At 35.3% G+C, this 23,695-nt stretch overlaps 1 protein-coding gene across 3 annotated transcripts in view; it reads right to left on the reverse strand.

Annotated features, from left to right (window-relative positions):
- PARP8 (poly(ADP-ribose) polymerase family member 8) overlaps nt 1–23,695 on the reverse strand; it is a 187,647-nt gene that overhangs the window by 22,720 nt on the left and 141,232 nt on the right. For all 3 annotated transcript variants that reach the window (XM_056112111.1, XM_056112112.1, XM_056112110.1), the window contains exons 14-21: nt 22,346–22,396; nt 22,165–22,260; nt 12,182–12,274; nt 7,587–7,712; nt 6,098–6,163; nt 3,472–3,539; nt 1,745–1,793; nt 590–702 (exon numbers count right to left, since the gene is read on the reverse strand). In XM_056112111.1, coding sequence (XP_055968086.1) covers nt 590–702; nt 1,745–1,793; nt 3,472–3,539; nt 6,098–6,163; nt 7,587–7,712; nt 12,182–12,274; nt 22,165–22,260; nt 22,346–22,396 — 662 coding nt within the window. The remainder of the gene's footprint in view (nt 1–589; nt 703–1,744; nt 1,794–3,471; nt 3,540–6,097; nt 6,164–7,586; nt 7,713–12,181; nt 12,275–22,164; nt 22,261–22,345; nt 22,397–23,695) is intronic.

A 23,695-nucleotide genomic window follows, 5' to 3' on the forward strand; every position in this document is an offset into this window, starting at 1 on the left:
GGGAAGGAGAGAGGAGAATGAGCAAGGGAGTGAGAGGAAGAGAGAGGGAGGGAGAGAGAGAGAGAGGGAGAGAGAGAGAGAGAGAGAGAGAGAGAGAGAGAGAGAGAGAGAGAGAGAGAGAGAAGAAAAGTGCCCGCCAGCCATAGAGGCAGGTGAGAATTAGAGCGGAGAGAATCAGAGGGGAGGTGTCAGGAGGGATACCTGGGCTATTGGTGGCAGGTGGCAGGAAATGCACACTGGTGGAGGGATGGGCGTTGGAACACTGTATGACTGAAATATGATCACAAAACCTTTTTTTAAAAAACTGTACCTTATGGTGATTCAATTTTTTAAAAAGTCAACTATTAGGGCTGGGAGATAGATCAGTAGACTGGTGGGCACCAGTTTTTGCATTTGGGAACCCAAAGTTCAATCCATGGCACTGCACAGGCCTGGAACACTGAGGAGTAAATAGCCTCTAATCATGCTGTCTTTGGTCCCCAAAACCAAAGGGGGAAAGGCCATAATTAAAGGAGAAGCTGATCCCTCTCACACACTTCTGGAAGACTGAAGTGGAGACATAGCCACATCTCCATTAAGTCATACTCACTGAAATGCAAAGGTGCTTCCAAAGAGTTTTTTAGCAGCTCTAAAATTGGATTCTTTGGCTGGTGGACTGCTGAGGAGAAGGAATTGATGTGGGGTATGCATAAACTTCAATTGCTGCCGTTTAAAATGATGAAAAAGAAAAGCATGTCAAATTTAACATACAATCAAACTTCTGACAATTTCAAATTCTACTGGAGAAAGAATTATCTACATTCGAATCATAGTCAAATTTTAAGGTAATCACATTTAAAGGGCCATTCGTTTAAAAAAAGCCTGCATAAATCACATAGAATTGCCGATATGAAAAATAATTCTTTAGGCTAATGGGAAGAAATAGCAGACAATTCAAAGTCATTTATATTTAGCTTTGGAATAGTTCAAGCAGAGCTGCCTTCCTAATTACATTTCTTTTCAAGACTTTTATTATTGAATTCCCTAAGTATACACCAGCTATTCAACTGGGAACATGTTCTAAGAGTTTGCTAAGCTGAAAGAAAAGTTAGTTCAAGATATTAAAATTGCAAAAATTGTCATTAGGCCTTATTTGCATATATTTTAAAAGGCAGAACTTGTCTATGTTCAAGTACTGCTTCCCTCTTTGTTCAGGGGAACACTTAAAAAAAGAGCTTTTTGGGACAAATGTGTCACAAAATTTTCTATTTGTGGCCATCTCGCCTAGGAGTAAACTTTCATAAGCTAAAACCACACAGCTAACAGAGTCCTATACAGAAAAGCAATTTTTCTCTGGCGGTGATCAGCACCAACTCAAGCTATTAGATTTTTCTTTATTTTGTTAGGACGATCACAATGATGGAAGTAGAGGCAATATCTTCTCAGATCTAGAGAACTGAGATTCTGCCAACATGAAACTGATAATGACAAAAAGCATTTTGCTTGAGATGTTTTATTGCTTGCGGATTAGCTAAGTTATCTCATATTGACTTGTATTTACTGCAAAGGTCAAGGCAGCAGGTTGAATTAGAAAAATTGGAAAAGCTTCAAGTTGGGGCATATATAGCAATTTCAAACGTAAGAAAAAGGCATAAATGAAATAACTTTAATTTCCTAGAGAGACAACCTACCAGGATCATCTCTCAGAGCTAACTCATAGCTAACTCCTCCAGTCCCTGAATGTGTATGTGAGAAAACAACTTACCCTGTTAACTGGCAGTTTCACAATATGTGACCTATTACTTGAAATAACCCTGAAAATAATTAAAATAATCCATCAGACACAAATATATGCTCAACATAACGATTTTTCCCCTAGTTGGAAAATGTTTGAAACCTACTTTTGCTGTGACACAAACTAAGTTGAGTAATAATTTTATTGAATTATAACATTTTGCTGTGTCGCCTAAACCACTCTGGAGAATTCATGTAATAAATGCTCTATTATTTTAATCTGAGAAAACGTACAGAAGTCATCCTATAAAACCTAAGGGGGATATAAATTTTAACAATCAGCCTCAAATATTAGCCAAATGAATGTTTCTGGGTATACTTTTAAGTAATGATTAAACACAAAAATTAAAGAGTCAGATTCATCTACGACTCCTTACATTACTTAAAAAGAAGAGGTTTTGGGGGGACCCTTTTCTTTACGTATTTGAAAACCTCTTTAGGTTGGTAACTATAATGTATAGATAGACACAATCATTTATATACCAACTCTTATTAAATGTATTTAGACTCTGAAAATTGACAAAATTAAAATTCAGATTCTAAAGGAACTTACTGTCTTATGTTCCTCAAAATAAACAAAAAGTGGCAAAAATTATAAACATTTTGGCAGATTTTCTTTTCCTTAAAAGAAGAGTAAATAACAAAGTGAACAAAATGATCACTAATGATCACAAGTAAAATCATTAGGCTGAATTGAGGTGGGAAAAAGATTAGATATTTGAGGAGTTTTCCTTCATTCTGAATATAACAATGCAAAGAGCTTTATTTGACTTACTTTACTTAGTGTTAAATAATCAGGGATTTAAAAAGGGCTCTTAAACCTATTTTGCCACACTATTTTTAGGCTAAATTAAATGTGAACATTGAAGTTTTGACCATGTAAACGCTAAGTTAGAATTATAGGATACCATACTTACTTCTTTACACACATTTTACACATATTTAACTTCTTTACCACATTTATATATTTAAAAAACAACGCTTTGTTTATAACAAAGTAAGTACTCTGTCTAATTTTTAATATGTTTACATTTTTATTACTATATAATAACTGTGGTAAATTTCACAATATTCAAATTTTCAGTGATCTACAAAAGACAAGTACCAAAACCTTTAAAGATCTGGTAGAGATACTATTGTTTTAACTTTGCAAATTAATCAACAGGAGGTAAATTACTTGAAGTAGGCACTGCAGCAAGATGAACACTAGACCTTTCTTTTCTAGCCTACCTCCCCTGCTAGGATTAATATTATACATCCTTAGTTAGCCTTATTCTGAAACAGAGTATCATTCCAATCATCAAAGAGTTCATCAAATTTATACTCTGCATGTGAAGGGAATACATTATGCAAAGCCTCATTTTCAGTATGATTTTCTTGTAAGTTTCGAAAGAGTGACTTTTATCACTTGCTCCTCAGTAAACTTGAAAATTAAATGAACCAAAACTGCTTCTTCATCTAATCCGGTCAATCACACATTTTAAGACTACAAACTGTTATCAAGTAGACTGTGTGCCTGCACAGCGAATGTGAAAGCATCTTCTCCTATGATGTACAGTTTTAATTCAAGTGAGTCATTATGCAGTCCTGGGTTGTAAAATCACCAGGTCCTATATGCTTGCAGAGGACCATTTTCTCTCCAAAGCAGGGAGCAGAAAACAATGCTGTTTTCATTAAGAGGAAAACTAAAATTTATACCATTGCAGTAAAGGATGAGCAAGAGGGTCTTGTTTATCCATCTGCTTCTTGATTTCCAGATATGGTGCCTGAAAAACAGGTCATTAACACTTCTTGATTTTTCTTTGAATATTTTTTCCCCAGAAGAAAAATCAGATTGAATTAGCTGTGCCTAATCTAGTTAAACCTAAGAATTTGTGGCCTTGAGACAGTGAGAGCAAAAACTTACCCTAGTTATACATCCTCCCCACCCTGCCAGATGATACAAACTCAGATACCACAGGCACAAGGACTTGCCCTAATATTTTGCTTAGAATCTCAACTATGCTTTCACTTGGCTCCAAGAATGAGGGCACATTCCCGAAGGTGATCCCAGACTTCTGCTGAGGATCCTGTTTAAGAAAATCAATGATGCTAAAGTACATAAGATATACCAACCCATGTTGCCTAAGCTCTAGTAACAATGCCATTCAGCACCTGACCCTGATTTCCCATTTTCCCACAGACAACTTTAGGTTACTTTGTCGCCCATGTTTTCACTTCTTTTTTGTTTCCTCTCTGTTCTCACTTTAAAACTCTGAGTGTTTCATTTTATGGGAAGATGAGCTCAGTCACACTGCAGTTTCTCTACCCTGCTGCAGTCTCCTAAGAAGCTGTCCTGTCACCTTTAGCAAGAGTTTGGGGTGATTTCTCTTTCCCAGTGACCATTTCTAACTTTCAAAGCTTAATTTGTAATCATAAAAACACATGCTCATATATGAGGTTTCTGTGTTAAGTGTGAATATGAGAAAACTGGATGACATTTATATGAGAGCAATTCTTTTCAAAGTACTTAATGGAGTTTATCTAGTCAGTGACTGTGCTCACAGAACAAAAGCAAGCTGTCTGTGACAACTTAGGTCAACCTATCGGGCACTGTAATCTATAAAATGGGACAGTATGATGTTATATGTACTTGTAAGAATTAATTTGGAACTAATTTGGAAAAAGAAAAAAATGTGAGTTTTTTTTAATAAAATACACATTGTGAAAAGGGGGGTCAGTTACTATTTGGCATCAGAATAAACCAGGGCATTAAGCAATTAAGGAACTTTCCCAAGGTCACAGATCACATCATCATTGAACTAGTTATACAACAAGAGCCTTAGCTTTCTAAACTGACACTCAACCATCTATCTCCATTGCCACCTATTAAAATAGCTTACACATGACCCAGAATAAAAGTAGCAATTTTTGGCATAGAACTTATCCCAGAATCAGTTTGTAGCTATTTTTAATTCCAAGAATGATGTAGGTCTAGGGTATAGTGTACATATCCAGTACAAAAGTATTTTTATGCCTAAAAATGTTTACTAAATTTTTTGGAAGGTATCATAATAGTTTTATATTTCAGTATTAGAACATATAAGATACTGTAATATTTTTCTCCTGTAGAAGAAAATTAATCCTATTATTTTCCTTACACAAATAATAAATACTTACTCAAAAAGGAATCTGAACAAAACAGAATGGTTGGGGCAAAGAGAAATAGCTTTCAAAAGGTGATTACTTTTAAGACAATGATCTACTTGTGAAATAACGCATCTCACTTACAAATGTCTAACTTACTATCACTTACAAATGTCTAACTTACTATTGGTTGAATTAACAGATGAATGAGTTAATGAATATTTGACTACATGAATAAAGAGTTATCAAAGGAATCAAAATTTTACTGGGAACTGTAAAAATGTTCTTTGGGAGCACAATTTCAAATACATAGTGATGATGACAGACAATGAAGAGGCATGGAACCTTCTGGACTCTTGGACAGGAGGAATCGCTATTCCTTCCCCAGTGAAAGGAAATGAACAGAGAAATACTCATTATAAGACTACAGGAGTCTCTGGGGCAGTGCAAGCCATAAATCCACCATATTCAAACTGGTGTATTTTGAATGTTAGTGTGCTGTTGTCAATTATAGATTATTAATTTTGACTTATAATGAATTTTAAACCTCTCTTCAAATCTTTGGCAGTAAAAAGGTCTCAATAATTCAATAGTATGTGCTTTTCCAAATGCTGGCTTGCAGCCCAGATACATTAGATTTTCATAATAAACTCTGATCCCTGCTCATCAAACTTTTCCACCAAAGCCTCACTAATGGCCCAAAATATAAACTGGTACAATCCAGAAGTTTGATGTTTTCCAAAGCTGCTTTGAGATTTTTTATGTGATTACATCTAAATTACTTAAGCACGACTTACATTTGATATGTTTTTGTTTAACCAATTATTTGAATTCAGTACTGTACACCTAAAATGACTGTCTAAGAAGGTGGTAGCATATTTCACCTCTACCTTAAGATATCCTGACATAGCTTCATGTACTCAAACTTTTTCAAGCAAGAACAGAGGATTATAATTAGCAATTACTTTCAAAAGTCACAATGGTAGCATGCCATTACACTGATGTAATTTCATTAAAACATTCTAGACTACAGCACAACCTTAATTTCTTTTTATGATCTTAATTATACTCCTTATGCAAGTCTACAGTTCAAAACATGGTCATAATCTGACATATTATTTTTCTCTCAGGCATCCTTAAAAATATAAATTTACTCAAGTAAAACTGAACTGTACAAGACCAAAGATAATATACTTACTTGTGTCATTTCTCTAATAGAAGTTATGCTATCCAGGGCTTTCATTACTCTATCATAGTTCTTCTTCTGTTTTAATGAGAGGGGTGAAAAAAAACAGTATTCACTATAGGCTTCTGCAAGTATGCACATCACTGGCAAAACATATTATTTCTTTATGTGAATTTTTCATCAGGGGCAATTTGAAAACAATGACTGTGTTGTGTATATAACAGAAAAGATTTTATTAAGATGGCTCAAGGACTTAGGATTTATAACTGAGTCATAGGGAGAAAAAAAGGAAAACAATTGTAGTCATAATATAAGAACATAAAATCATGTGCTGTATAAGGAGAAAAACTGAAGCAAAAAAAAATTACTGAGCTCTTGATTCTAATGTTCATTTTAAAAAATGCCAGGATAAAGTAAGCACATATTTCAAAATAAAAATACAAAATTCACCTAAAAATTTTTAAAAAATCCACTAATTCTTGCATTTCACTTGACTTTAATTTTCATATGATTGATGGCAGAGAAACAGTACAGAGGTCCCTTTCCTGTTTCAAGTCTGGATACCACATAGGGGCTCTTGAGATGGTCAGTGTTGATATCTGACCAAGTGCCAGAAGTAAACCTAAGTCTTAAGCTACTGCTGAGGGTGGTTCAAACCCCTGTTCCCTAAAAGTTCTTGGCAAGATTGTTGCTAAAATGTAAGATAGCAAACTAAGCTTGATAATTTATTTTAAGCATAATCTAAATATATGTACTACTGGAACTAAAGAAGAAAGAAAAGCTTTTCCAATAATTTTTTATCTCGTCATTGTTGTTCTAAAATAATTTCCAGATGAAGAGAAACAGAAAATAAAGGCAATTTTAAATGTATGCAATTAGAAAATAAATTTATTTCAAAAAGTTCTACCTGCTCTCCATAAATATTGACAAAATTATTTTTTGACAAAATTCTTTTCTCAAGAAATGTAAAAAATATGAATTCAACTTTCACTAACCTCCAGATAATAAGCAATGAAGAAGGAAGAGGGTTAAGGAAAAATACAAAAAAAGAGAGGAAATCTGTCTTTATACTAACAAACCTCACAATTAAAATGAGGTTGCATAAGTCTGAATCTCAAAAAAGTGAATGAAAATTGAAATAGCCATATCAACCACTACTATAACTATTTATGGCAAATTTTAACTATTTACTACCTTCTTCCCTGTGAAGGGATTTGGGAAGATTAGAATTTGAGGTGTTTAAGGGCTTAGTTTCTTGAAAAGTATATTCTTAAAATAACTTTCAAGGAGGTAAGAAAAATATATGAAAGACAAAGGGAAGCAAATTAAGTTTATGGAAAAAAGAATTCTATTTCCTAAAGAACACCAAGGCCAAGGCCAATTACAGATGCCCTTGCCAAAATGTCTAAAACAACAGAAAGAGGTATGTTCATGGGATGACAATTTCAACAACAGTTAAAGGAAATGTGGATGGAGTGTGTTAGGTGGGATAACTACTTACCCTAGGGTTAAAGGCCAACATCTGAGGGTCGTTAGGATCTACCACAGAAGGGTATGGCTCAAAAATGACAACTTTTCTAGGAGATTCCAATGCAGACCTACACATGGATACTAGTAGATCAACCACCTTAAAATACAAACACAAAATATTTACTATCTTATAGGTTTTATCAAGGGTTCTGTCATTGTTCCTTCCTATTATGACAACACAGAATAAGTTGGAAAGCCTTATTGGGACACTAGCAACCTTTCAAATCTGTAAATTGTGTCTTTAATCTAGATTTGACCAAATTAGATAATCAACATAAAATAATGCTACTTCCAGTTGCTCACAGCCTACTATAGTGTCACATATGTGTGTATAAATGTATATATATATATATATAATTTACATTCTAATGAGAAGATGTACAATAAGTAATCAAATCAGTTAAACATTGCATGCTTAACAATACTGTACAATGGTGGTAAATGCTATAAAAATGACATGTAGGTATGGAGAGATGGTGCAGCATGTAGGTCACTTGCCTTATACATGGTCAACCTGTATTCAATCCCCAGAACCTCATATAATGACCTGAGCACTCCCAGGGGTAATTAACTCCTAAGCACTGCTGGGTATATCTCCAAATTACCACCCTCACGCCATAATAATATATAGAATTTTAAAACAGCCTGTATTAGAGATGCAGCAGTAAGGGATATTGTTTTAGGGCAGCAAGGGATTGTAGAAATGTTCCAACAGAGGCCTGAATGATGGGAGGGAGGGAGAAGTGTGTTTGTCTGTAAAGAAAGCATTCCAGGTGAAGGAACTGAAACGTGGGATCTTAACCTGGATATAAATGCAGAAAAAGCATTTGGCATGATCTAAGAATCGCAAATCTCCTGATATATTCATTCTGCTCCCCTAGGCTATTGATCACCCATGACCTGCTATCTCTAACTGTGAGGGCTTTATTCTATGTTCCTCTATGACTCCAGAACACAGCTTAGTCATAGGCAGCATACCACAAGCGGGTTAATGAACAGGTTCCCTCATCACCCCTGCTCAAACACATTTCTTCTAAGAAACTGAAGCAAAAAACCTGAAACTATGTGAAGAGAGATCAGCAAAACAGCCTACAGTTATGGGAAGACCAGAGATTCATGGGAAGCAGCCAACTTAGTGTTTTCAGAAAATATATTTCTAGAAAAAATTTAAAACGGGCATTTAAAAATGCGGGAGAGACATGCTAAAAGTGGTCTATAGACCAAACATGATTGCCACTCAATGCCTCTCTGGCAAAACACAGTACCCAAAAGAAGAGAGAGAGAACAGGGAGGAATGCCCTGCCACAGCGGCAGGGTGGGACGGGGGGGATGGGGGGTGGGAGGGATGCTAGGACCCGTGGTGGGGGAGGATGGGCACTGGTGGAGGGATGGGTACTTGATCATTGTATAACTGAAACCCAAGCACAAAAATTTATAAGTCTATAAGTGTACTTCATGGTGTTTCACTAATAAAAAATTGATAAAAAAAATAAAAAAAATAAATACAAAAAAAAATGCAGTGGGAGCAGAACAAATTGATTTTCTGTTTCATCTCACATCCTTCTATCTCAGAGATGTATCTTAACCTGGATATAAACAGTATGACCTGATCTCCCAATGAAAGAAAAACCCAGGGCTTAGGAGACTGCTTTGAATAGACTCAAACTCAGTTTGATTCTTTGCATCACATGGCACCCTGAACACTGCTGGATGTAGCCTGGGAGACCCAAGCATCTCTGGGTATAGCCCTAGGAGTGGCTCGTGCTATTCCCAGCACTTGGGACCAAATAGTACCTCATCCTTAGGCCCTAGCATTCAATTAAATGGCCCAGTTGGTGAAAAACCACTGAGTGTCCCCAGTTCCTCCTGAGCATTGCTTAAGTGTCCCTTTCTAACCTTCCTCAATATAAAAACTCAAAAAAAATTACCAAACAAGAATCAACAATGGATAAAATAATGTTTTCTGAAACACTGGGGTGGAGATAATTAAGGACTGGTACAATATTTAAAAGACCTTTTTAAATCGAGGGGTGGATAGATAGTACAATGGGCAAGGCACATGTCTTGCATGCAGCAGACCCAGGTTTGATCAGTGACACCCCATATGGTCCCCAAGACCTGCCAAGAGACAGCCCTGAGCACAGAGCCAGAAGCACAGCTGCGTGTAATCCAGAAACAAAGTTAAACTAGGCAAATAAAGCTTCACTAAAGCACATGACCTTCTCTTAGAGGTCAAATATTACTCAACAAAGGAAGCCAAGACCACCCAATGAGAAGGGCAGTGGTCTGTAGATAAATAGTGGTGGAAAAGCTGAATCTCTACATACAAAAGAATGAGGTCAAACTTTTTCTTACAACACACAACAAACTTAAATACACACACACACGCACATTCTCCCTCTCTCTCTCTCTCTCACACACACACAAACACATACACACTCTCCTCTCTCTCTCTCTCTCTCTCTCTCCTTTTTCTCTCTCTCTCTCTCCGCCTGCCTCCATAGTTCTGCTAAGTTAAATTTTCTGAATAAAACAATTAACTTCAATAAAAAAAATTACTGTATGATTTTACATAAAAGATAATTAATATAGTCCAGGTCAGAAAAGCAAAGTAAAGCAGTAGTTTCCAAGCTGGGAGTGGCTAGAGAACGTTGTTTAATGGATACAGAGTTCTCTTGATGTGGAGATGAACAATCTTCATGTTTATGTTATCAATTTCAATAGTTTTATATAGTAATTTTTTAGCAGAATAGATTGTATTTCAGTTGATTCATAATGCTCACTATTTCAAGTTAGAAAGTATATGTGGATTTACATTTGCTGATTTTTTAATAATTTTAATAGCAAATATATATACACCTGAAGCAAAACATTAGTCATGCATACATAATGTCACCCTTATATGTCTGCATATAAAATACTGAATAAGATTTTTAAAATATTTTTTACCTTATTTTATTATTTCTGTACTGATCATCATGAATGACAAAATTATTCATGGCAGTTTCAGGCATACAATGTTCTGACATCAATCCCTTCACCAGTATCCATTTCCCTCTGCCAATGTCTTCAGTTTTACTCTCACCCATTAACCTCCATAGTAAGCACTGTAGCACTGTTCAACGATTATCTTGAGTGGGCACCAGTAACCTCTCCATTGTTACTGTGCTTGGCATATCGAATACGTCACAAGTAGCTTGCCAGGCTTTGTTCTGTGGGCAGAAGACTCTTGGTAGCTTGCCGGGCTCTCCAAGAGGGTCAGAGGAATCGAACTCAGATCAGCCGCATGCAAGGCAAATGCCCTACACGCTATCATATAGCGTAGCCCACATAGCAAGCACTTTTTTAAAAAAAATTAGGCACTGTGATATACAGTACTGTTATGGATATGATTTCATGAATAACACTTAACTGCCACCTAGCACCACCTCTACTCCAGCACCCTTTCTCCTCCAGGAGACCACTTCCTCCACCCTTGTTGGGTTCCCCCTCTCTGCACTCCCCTCCACCAAGTGATTGCCTTTGAGCATTTATTTTTCACCAACTATGTTTCTTTATATCCTGTATACAAGGGAGATTGTTTTTGAATTCCTTTGGAAAATAATTTGCCATTCCATTTTTTGTCAGTATTCAAGTTTGTTAAAATTTTGAACAAGATAAATGTGTAGTACATAATTGTTCTAGAGTCTCTAAATTAAACATTTACTTATTTTCCTTACTATTATTACTAATTTAGAAAAAAAAAACACTGTTCATCGATTTTGCTCCAGCGGGCCCAGTAACGTCTCCATTTTGAGACTTCTTGTTACTGTGTGTGGCATATCACATACGTCACGGGTAGCTTGCCAGGCTTTGCCGTGCGGGTAAGATACTCTCGGTAGCTTGCTGGGCTCTCCGAGAGGGGTGGAGGAATCGAACCCGGCTCAGCTGGGCTGGCTGCGCGCAAGGCAAATGCCCTACCGCTGTGCTATCGCTCCAGCCCTAGAAATAAAAATTGGCAATATTTTCAGAAATAAGAATTAAATGAAGTGAAATTTTGATAAACTTACATGAAGTTGGTGTTCTTATAGCTTAATTTTTCCTTTCCAGAAACATGCACTCCTTAACATCAGGTTGGTCTTTTGATTTTATATTTCTCTGTCATAAACGTTGCTACTATAAAATTGAATACTTTTCTTTTATTATATTTTCTCCACAAAATCTTTTTATCTAAGTTTCAAAAATAAATTGCTTCCATTTTATGGTAGTATGACTTTACAAATAAATTTTATATAAGAAATGTGAGAAACTTTCACTGTCTCAACTTTACCATACAAAAAAGAGTAACAGTCCTTTTCATACAATAGAAAGTTGTATTGCTTTCTTCCATTGTAAATTACAAAATGACTAAAGACATTAGATAAAAGTATCCAAATTGATTTCTGTCTAAAACATATCAACTTTCAGCTTTTTAATCTAATAACAAACTCATAAAATTCTCCAAAAAGAACAGCAGTGTGAAAATAACTACTGGACCAGAACAAAATTTTCAAATCAAAATAATGAATAATTGGCAGTGTTAACTACCTGAGCTCCAGTTGCTATTTCATCAGCAGCTTCATTCATTACTCCCAAGGTTTGAAAAGCAAATACACATAGTTCTCTTTCACATACTGTAGGCTATAAAAGAAAGGAGAAGAAATTACAACGTTTTTATTAATCAATACAATTTCTAAATTAAAATGTATCATTTAAAATTCTGAACATCAAAAAAGAAATAAACTAACTCTAGTAAAAGTTTCTAAATCTGGGTTTAGGGGTTTTAGCCAATAATCATTTACCGATTCTAGTTAAATACTATAAATTTATTTCCATTCACTTTAAGCACACAGTATGATTCAGCACTAAACAAAAAAGTATCCTTAAATTGAATCATCCATTTCTCCTAATACACATTTGTATATGAGATGACATATAAAAATGATATTCTTAAAGTGATTAAAAAATTAAAGTGATTCCTAAAAAATTAGGTGAAACCCCAAGCTGTAGAAAAAATAAGATATATAAAGGATAATCATAACTCTTTTTCCAGGTAATTTTCTTTGGAAGAAGTAAGCATGACTCTGCTTACTTGCTACCCAGTTTTTGAAAGATTGGTTTTGTTGCAAAGACTTTTGACTCCAATAACCTCCTGAAGTCAACAGCACTGAAATATACACTTTGCAATTGCTTTGGAAGAGCTCTCATCTTTCAAATCTAATATAGTGTCATCTGTTTGATTTATCATATCTCCCAAGTTACATTGCATTAGGTAACTGATGAAGCCTAACACGATGCAATCCATGGTGCTGTTGCAGGGCAGACAAAAGGCATTTGTAAGTGCCAGTGCTCCTATGCTCAGTCACTTCGAGGCATGACTTGGGCTACCGATTAACCAGTGGAGGAAGTATGGCCCTATTCTCAACATCTTTCATGTTTGTGGGTCCACATGGTGGCTGTGTGGAAGGAAAGCCTGGCCAATTACAAAGCATTCAGGTTTGTAGCCTCAAATTTTCCTTTAGAATAAAAAGTGACCTGATGTATTTTCTTTGAAGTTTGACTACATTTCTGAGACATTCAGGAAAACTACTATGGGAGGAAATTAATGGGAGAAACCTCTTTATCCGACACCAACAATAAATACTATAATATATTTGTTTATATTTATAGATCAGGCTATTCAGTTGCTACTGTGTTTTAAGAATTTAACTTATTCTTAATCTTCTAGTTTTCTTTGTATAAAAAGTGTACATTCATATTTCCCACTTAATTTTCCCACTGACATTGTACCGTTTATTAGCTCATTGTCTCTGTGCATTGTGCATGGTAGTTTATATTAAATCTTACCCTGTCAGGATAGTACTTGTGTGTTTCATTGTTTCTTTAAGCTCTTTATGCATTCTTAACAGCGCCTCTAAATTCCTTGTCAGCAATTTATATTGCTCATTATTACTGGTTGAGTCATCTGAATTAGTCTTCACTCCTAAACCGGGTGGGTTTCTGCATTGCTTTACCATTGTTACCTTTGCAGTTTTGATTCTTGCGGTCACAGCTGCTTTTGTATTTAGGGGGGATTGTTGATTGGAGTAAGGGTAATGGACTATTGGCCTAATATGGTTGGCGTGGTCCAGGAGGACCAAAAACTACCAACTAAAAGAAATCCAAATAAAAGACACACCCTAATCAGCATCTCGTAAACCACAGATAGAGCAAGGAGGAAGATACTGAAAGGAGGAAGATCAAAGTAGTAAATTGCTTACAAAGGAGTATCCTTAAGATTTACAGCCGACTTATCAGATGAAACCCTCCAGGTTTGAAGAGAGTGGTGGGATATAGTGTAGAAACTCAATGAAATGAACGCCTCACCATGAATACTTAACTCAGCTAGATTCTCATTCATATATGAAGGAGAAATACACAGCTTCACAAACAACTCAGGAAATTCATAGATTCAAAACCAAAGTTACAAGAAAGACTAAACAGACTACTTTAAGACAAGCCCCTCAAACACATAAATATCTCTGATGATCACAGATGCAAAAATCCTCATCAATATACTAGCAAATAGAATTCAACAACTCATCAAAAAATCATATACCACCCCCAAGTAGGATTCATCCCAGGATGTAAGGATGGTTTAACATTCGCAAGTCAAATAACATAATATACAATACCAATAAAGAAGAGGTAAAAGACACTTGATCATATCAACAGATGTAGGAAAGCACTTGACAAGAATCAGCACCCATTCATAGTAAAATCTCCTAACAAAATGGGAGTTAAAAGAACTTTTCTCAGTATAGTAAAGCCATCTACCACAAGCTCACAGCAAATGTTATTCTCAATGGGGAAAAACTAAAGGTTTTTACCCTAAGATCAGACACAAGACGAGGCTACTCACTCTTGCAACTCTTATTCAATATAATACTGAAAGTATTTGCCATAGGAATTAGGCAAGAAGAAGATATGAAGGGCATCCAGATAGGAAAGGAAGAAGTCAAGCTATCACTATTTGCAGGTGACAAAATACTATACTTAGAAGATCCCAAACAATCTACAGAGAAGCTCCTAGAAAAAAAAAACAGATTTGTCTAGTAAAGTGGCAAGTTCAAAATCAATACACAAATGTCCATATACACAAAATAATGAAATAGAAGAGAGAGATACTAGAAAAACAGTCCTGTTCAAAACCATGCCTCTGAAAATTAAGTACCTTGGAATCAGCTTAACTAAAGAGATGATGGACATATGCAAAGACAACTAAAAGCCACTGCTTCCAGAAATTAAAGAAGATATAAGGAATGGAAACAAATCCCCTGCTCATGGGTTGGGAGGACTAACATGGTCAAAATGGTAATATTTCCCAAAGCATTATACAGATTCAAAGCAGTCCCTATAAGGATGCCCAAGACAGTTTTCAAAGAAATAGATCAAATTCTTCTGAAATTCATATGGAAAAATAAACCCCCACAAATAGCTAAAACACTCCTTGGAAAAAAAGGAGATGAGAACTATCACATTCCCCAACTTCAACAGCATAGTGTTGGAATAAAGACAGACCTGCAGATCAATGGAACAGAGTTAAATATTCTGACATAGATCTTTAAATACATGATTGGCTAATCTTTGACAAAGGAGCAAGAACAAGGAAAGCCTCTTCAAAAATCTACATGCAAAAAAAAATGAACTCAGACCTCTTTCTAATGTCAGACACAAAAGTCAGATCAATATGGATTAAATATCTCAACATCATACCTAAATCCATAAGGTAAATGGAGGAAAATGTGGGAAGAACCCTTCATGGTTCTGAAGTTAAAGGCATCTTCAAAGATGAAACCTCATTGACCAAGCAAAATCAAATGAAAACAAAATAAACGGATGGGACTACATTAAACTAAGAAGCTTCTGCACCTCAAAAGAAACAATGGCCAAGTAACAAAAACAGGCCACAGATTAGGAAAGATTATTTACCCAATAGCTATTTGATAAGGGGTTACTATTCAAGACATATAAGGCACTGGTAGAACTTTACAAGAAAAAAAGATATCCGGCCCCATCAAAAAATGGGGAGAAGAAATAAACAGAAACTTCCTCAAAGAAAAAATACACATGGCCAAAAGACACATGATAATATGTTATACATCACTAATCATCAGGGAGATGCAAATCAAAACACATATCATCTCACACCACAGAGGTTGGCACACCCTCTTCAAAAAAGAACAAGAGCATCTTGTGCTCGCGCGGATGCTGAGAGAAAGACTCTCCTTCATTGTTGGTGGGAACACTGACTGGCCCAGCCTTTCTTGAAAACAATATGGGTATTCCTCAAAAAGTTAAAAATTGAGGTTTCATACAAATCAGCAACACCACTTCTGGAAACCCTGGAGGCCCAAAAACACACAACAGAAATGCCATTTGTACTTCTATGTTCATTGCAGCACCATTCACAAAAAAAAGCCAGAATCTGGAAACAACCCAGGTGTCCAAGAACAGACAACTGGTTAAAGAAACTGTTACATCTACATTACTATGTAGCTGTTAGAAAAAAAGAAGTCATGAAATTCTCATAACTAGAAATCCCCAAATGGATCAGACAACTAATAATTATTTAATAATAAACCTAAGTTTCTATTTATAAAGCTATGACCCAATTACTTTAAGTACATATCTTGCTTCTTTCTGCTTCGAAAATAAAATTTCTTCCCATACTTAAATATGTAAGATTAATTTCTTGGAGTATATTGTTACTACAGCTGTTTGAAAAATAAAATCGTTTTATTCTATTTAGTAGAAATTTTAAGAATACTTAAGATTCTTATCAGTTTAATTTTGATATGAATATTTGAAAAATAATTTTCCCACATTTATAATTTTGAGAGAAGGTCAGTGTGAACATAGGATGGTATACTAAAAGGAAGATCTCAAAACTGTTACGTAATAAAGAGCAGATGTCCCACTACTCACGAAAATATTGTTCTATTAAAAGGAGAGAAACTGAAATATTCTTCCTTAAAATCATTAGTAGTTAGTTACATACTGGATTAGCAAACTGTCACCTTGACTCTATCCCTAGACAATCCTCTGTTAGTACAAAATTATTCTATGACTATGTAGCACTGTAGCACTGTCCTCCCATTGTTCATCGATTTGCTCAAGTGGGCCCAGTAATGTCTGCATTGTGAGACTTATTGTTACTATGATAGTAAAAAAATTCTCACATCAATTCAAAAGAGAGCATAATCATTTTAACAGTTATTAGTGGATAAAAATGATAATTTGTCTTATAATACATTTTAATATAAAGTATGTGTATATAAATACATTATTCCAAGTTTACAATAAAACTTTTAGTTGTAATTCATAACATATCACATATTCTTAATGTCACATTTCACTACCTTCAAATAATTAGTTCCTATAATTTAACCTGTAAAATTATGGAAAGTCTTTCAAACAATAGTTACATAATATATTTGGAATGTAATATTCAATGCAGACTATTTGAAAGCATAGGAAACTTTGTATGTGTTGTGAATTAAGATTTTAAGATAAAATAACTATATTTTAACTTTAAACAGGCACTTAAACATAAACAGTAACCATGTTTAAAAATGACTTTAAGAACCAGAGAGCTTTACAAAAAATTAGAAATTGAGCTCCCATTTGACCCAGCAAAACCACTCCTGGGAATATATCCCAGAGAGGCAAAAAAGTATAGTCGAAGTGACATCTGCACTTGTTTGTTCACTGCAGCACTCTTTACAATTGCCAGAATCTGGAAAAAACCTGAGTGCCCGAGAACAGATGACTGCTTAAAGAAACTTTGGTACATTTACACAATTGGAGTACTATGTAGCAGTTAGAAAAGATGAAGTCATGAAATTTACATACAAGTGGTACTATGTGGAAAGTATCATGCTAAGGAAATGAGTCAGAAAGAGAGGGATAGACATAGAAAGATTACATTCATCTGTGGAACACCCAAGAATGGCTGAGATTAGTACCAGGAATTTTGCTCCATGGCTTGGAGGCCAGCCACACATGCTAGGGGAAAAGGTAGCTCAGATAGAGAAGGGAGCACCAAATAAAGGGTGTTGGGAGGATCCTCCCAGTATGGGAGAAGCATGCTGAAAGTAGACTATAGACCAAACATGACTGCCACTCAATGCCTCTTTTTCAAACCACAACACCCAAAAGGAGAGAGAGAGAGAACAAAGGGGAATGCACTGCCACAGAGGCAGAGTGGGATTGGGGGGGATGGGGGTGGGAGGGATACTGGGATCCACGGTGGTGGGAAATGAGCACTGGTGGAGGGATGGGCATTTGATCATTGTATAATTGAAACCCAAGCACAAAATTTGTAATGAGGTACAACTGTACCTCATGGTGTCTCATTAATAAAAATTAAAAAACAAAATGACTTTAAGAACCAGAGAGCTTTAGTACAGCAGGCAGGGGTACTTGCCTTGTACAAGCAGATGCAGGTTTTAGACCTAACACTCGATACAGTTCCCTGAATCCCCACCAGAAATGATTCCTGAGTGCAGACAGGAGTAAGCCCTGAGTACCACCTGGTGTGGTACCAACATAAAACAAAACAAAAAATAGGTCTGAATCTTAAAGGAACCTTAAGGAAGCTTAAATTACTTTCTACCAAAAGTGAAAATGACAGAACTTAAAATATTTTAGTTCCATATTTGTATAAAACATGGTGTAGGTGAAGGGTTTTCGATTTTTTGTTGGTCTGCTCTGCTCAATCAAAGTATTCTGCATAAGTTCAATATATAAAAACAGATATAACTGGATTCTTTTCCAGGCAGGGCATATGTGCATAATCAAGTGCTCCCATCTGGAAAATATGGGTTTTTTCAAAGCCATGTCAGAGGTCAGAGAGAGCACGAGGGGCTAGCGTGTTGCTTGGCATGCAGCGGCCACTGGTTCAAACACCAGCATGGCATGGTCCCTTGAGCATCACTGGGAGTGACCCATGATCACCAAACCTGAAGCAATACCCAAGCACCACTGACTGTGGGTCAGAAAACAAACATACGTCTCATCAAATAGTCCACACTGGAAGAAATAAGATACAGTTTGTAAAATCTCTAAGATATTGAAGGTGGTTTAAATATCAATAACAGTTACACGAACTGGTTAAACTAGCTCTTCTAGTTGATCTAACCAAAAATATATAGAAAGAAGTGTTAATTTAACTGAAAACTATTCTAAAATAGGATTTTTCTTGTTAACAAAAGAGTTTCTACTTCCTCTAATTCCAGAAATGGAGAACATATCTCATTGGTACAAAGTAACTGAAATGTAGTAAAATAAAATTTAAAGTAAGACACAGAGAACACTATTAAAATTAAGTTGCTTCTATTATTTAAATAGGAATTAATTACCAGTAATTAAATCATAAAGTCTAAATTCCCAAGAAAATGTGTAGTAAATATCTAGGGTAGAGAAGAAGTGAGTGTTTGAATCAAGGGTGTCATTATTATGGAGAACTATGGCTTTCATATATTCTACCAGAGCTCAAAATCCTCTTGATATTAGTTATGAGTAGAGTTACATTTAAAAAATTAGTTTTTTCCACAGCTGTTAAGAAGATACAATAGTAGAACACATATCACAAGGTCACAGTGACTATTAAAATTGAAAAATCCATATAAATTTCTCCAAGTACTACATGATCACATAAAAAGTGTTCAAGAGGCATTAGCTATTAATAGCTTACTATCATCTTTAGCATTGGAAATAACACTGCCATGGGTCAAATCAACAAACAAATAATGACCACCAGATATACTGACAAAATAACAATGCACTTCCAAAGTCGGATACTATAAAGATAACCAAAAGATTCCCCCTCTTTTTACAACAATATACATTTAGTGGAAATGGCAAATGTTCAGAGATATTTAATAAATATTTACTTGTTGAATAAAATACTTATGAGCAATTTAGTTAAGTCAATAAATTCTAAAGAATTATTTAACTTGGATTCCAAAAAAAATTGTCTTCTCTTTGGCAGAAAATTCTGGCAAAAAAAATGGTATATTGATGATAAGAAAAAATGTTAAATTTTCCTCTGAGCAACTACAATGAAACAAATATATAATACATAAAACCTGACAGGTGATTATTTGTAACTGGCTTCTTAACCATAAATTTTGACATAGAAAAATAATCTAATAAAATCACTGCTTATCTTTCAAACACATTCCTAGAACAGGTCAAATTTCTTCTAAAAAATGCAACTCAAATATCTAAGAGTGCTCTGTACCAAAAAAGCCTTCAAGAACCATTCCTCCATGTGTTTGTGTATGTGTGTGTTTGAGAGTGTGTGTGTGTGAGAGAGAGACAGACAGACAGAAACAGAGACAGAGAAAGAGAATCAAAATCAAATAGCGCTTTGTATTTATAAAGGTTTAAAGAAACATTTCTCTGTGTATGTTTGTGTGAGTGTATTGTATGTGTGTAAGAAAGAACAAAGTTGGTGTATTTTTCTTCTTATAGTTTCTCAGTTTGTATTTCTGTTATTTTGGATTTTCTTAAGACTGTGATTCCAGGAACAGAACCTAGGACTTCAGTTATTCAAGGCATGCACTTTGCCAGTGAACTATATCGCCAGCACTATGATGTAGCGTTGAGATTAGACAGAATTAGGTTCAAAATCTATTTGTACCCATACCAGCTGGATGGTACTGTATTACACAGACCTGGTTAATCTCTTTCAATATCAGTTATATTATTTTCACCATGACAAAAACTAAACAAAGTCACCATAATCAGCAAGTTTTTCTCAATAAAAAATTAACATGCAAAATATCTTAATACAGTGCCTGGTACACAAGAAAGTTCATCAACAAACAGATCATTTTAGAAATTTCACTACTAAAAAAATAGATGTCTTTTTGTTTTTTTCTTTTCTTTTTTATTTTGTTTTGGGGCCATATCCAGTGGCGCTCAGGGCATTTTCCTATTTCTGAACTCAGGAATTGCTCCTGGTTGGCTCAGGGATCATATGGGGTGCCAGGGATCAAATTTGGGTCATCGATGTGCAAAAAAAGTGCCCTACTTACTGCACTATAGCTCTGGCCACTATTATTTTTTTCCTTACCTAACTGCTCCAGACAAAGTCTTTTGTGAAATGTGAATTATAACTGGGAAAGGTATCAAAATTTTTTTCTTAAGACATCAAAAAGAATGAACAAGTAAAAACATTATACAAGGAAGTGTAAGACTTTTAAACTAAAACTACCAAACACATTGAAAGAAGTTTAAAAAGATCAAAATATGAATATATTCTATATTCATGGCACGGAAGAACTATTTTCCTTCAGGTGACAAAACTTCCCAAATTAACATACAGATCCACTATAAACCCTGACAAAATTCTAACCAGCCATCTTTGCAGAAATGGATAAGGTGCTCCTAGAATCCAAATGCAAGGAAATGCAATAGTGAAATCTGAATGCAAACAATGAAGGTAGTCTTACAATGAAAACAAAGTTGGAAGATTTTTCACTCCTTTTAAATTCATTATGAAGCTACAGTAATGAAAACAATGCAGCAAAGGTGTAAGGACACAGGCAGTCAGTCTCTATTTAGAAATAAGATGTATTACAAATAAACAGATACATCTAGAATGAAATTATTTATTATTTTGTGTGTCAAGACCATTAAATGGAAAGAAATATTCTAGTCAACAAATGGTACTGAGACAAGAAGACAATGTACTTGCAAAAGAATTCATCTGTACCCAGCCTCACATCATAAACTAAAATTAACTCATAAAGGATCAATGACTTGTTCTCAATCTTTAAAAATGATTTTAAAGTTATTTTTTTATTCTGGTAATTCTCACCCAGATGCATATAATATTTTCATCTCACAATGTTCTCCATAATGTCCCAAATATTTTAGTAAATAGGTGTTTGGAAAATCTTCATTCTGATTCATTGGAAGAAGCATAATCTCTTCTAAATAAATATAGGGAACAATGTCTGAAATTCATATTAAGCACCTGAAATTGTGTGACTTTACATATTACACACATACATCTTTACATATTTATATACCCATTGAAAGGTAAGTGGCAAATAGGCATATATAAGAAATATAGCACTGTAGCACTGTCCTCCCGTTGTTCATCAATTTGCTCGAGCGGGCACCAGTAACATCTCCATTGTGAGACTTGCTGTTATTGTTTTGGCATATCGACTATGTCACGGGGAGCTTGCCAGTGTGGGCAGGATACTCTTGGTAGCTTCCTGAGCTCTCTGAGAGGGACGGAGGAATCAAACCCGGGGGGGGGGGGGGTCCTCGTGCAAGGCAAAGTAAAACAATTTCCCAAATATCATTTTTCAAACTGAAGAGCTAGAATTTGTTTTTGTCAAACTAACACCGTTTTATGCCTAACTTGCTCAATAGTTTGATTTCAAATGCAGTCATTAGTTATGCTCAAATCTTCACCTTTTTCATTTGTATTCTAAATCATCACAGACATATGGCTAACATGAACTTACCCTAAGCATGGGGCCATTTTGAAACACATGTGGCTCATCACAAACCACACAATATTCATTCAATACAGGGATCCGCTGTTCTGCAAACTCGATTGTCTGAATAAGACAATACAGAGAGGTAATTAAGGAAAGCTCATGAATGATAGAAACATCGCTACAGCAGACGGAGCCTGACACGTACCTGCACGAGGAAGCCACGGTCTCGTATTGGAATGCATTTGGCACCATTTGGCTATGAAAAAGCAAAGTGAAAGAACAAACTGATTTTTAATTGGACAAATACATAAATAATAGCCTTTGCTTTCTGCAACAGTGAATACAGATGTGGTCTTTTCCACATTGTTTGTGATATGAATAAAGTCACTGATTAAAACATCAAGACTTTAGAATTTATTAATATATTCCTTCTGCTCTTACTCTTGCGGTCTTGGCTATACTACATAAATTGCCTTCATAATTTCTGTTCTAGTACAAAATGATTGACATCTTACATCTTTACAAAAGCTCATTTCCTCTACTGTTCATCAACAGATGTTCCCACCTCTTCATTTATAGAGTATTTCAATCTTTCTTCACAATCAGAATTATTCCTCCAAGAACAAAATAGAAAGCTGTATGGTGTTCAAGACTAAACTCATGTATCTGCTATCCAGAAAAAGATGGATACATTTTCGTCTATAAAACACCTGAAACTGTCTTCCCAAATAAAAGCATCGTAGGAAACTTTCTGCAACAGAAACTCTTAAAAGGGTCAGGGAGAGAGTTCAAAGGGTCAGAACACATGCTTGGCAATGCCTGAGGGTCCAATTAGATTCTGACAGTGCAGCTTCTCCTAGCACTGCCAGCAATGACCTGGGAGGACCTTAAATATAATTTTACATACGTCTCTAAAGCTTATTTTTGATAAGAAATGTGCTTTAGGGTTGTCCACCTGAATGCGGCATATATTAACATAAGCATTTTCACAACATAAATATAATTTTATGGTAAAATTTATAATCTAGAGACCAGGTAAAGAGCCCAAAGGGAAGCAAGAATGCAATGCACAGAGATGGTTCAGATTTAATAATGAACTTCCAGCACGCATGATTCCTCTAGCAACACTAGGAGTAGTACCTAAGTGTCACTAGGTGAGCCTCCACTCCAAAAACAAACAAAACAAAATTCAGTTTAGTTTCAGGCATAAATCTATACATATGCAACACAACTTTCTGACAATACTATCTTACTTTTAAAGCTATTTACTTCTAGGTGTGTCCACATTAAAAGCAAAAAGCAAAAGATGTGCTTTACTCGCCCTAAGACACACACACACACACACACACAAACACAAACACATACACACACACACTAAAAGACCGTAAAAACTACCTAAATTATTTAATGTATACACAATAACATATGTTTGTTTCCTTATCTATTATAAATATAATGCCAACTTCACTCTAAAATCACTCTAGGGATAAAATTTCTCTCGGCATTAAACTAACTCTCAATAAAAACCACCACAAAAGGACTCGAGCTTATGGTT

The sequence above is a fragment of the Sorex fumeus genome, unplaced genomic scaffold, assembly GCF_029834395.1.
Source record: "Sorex fumeus unplaced genomic scaffold, SorFum_2.1 ptg000015l, whole genome shotgun sequence".
Lineage (NCBI taxonomy): Eukaryota > Metazoa > Chordata > Mammalia > Eulipotyphla > Soricidae > Sorex > Sorex fumeus.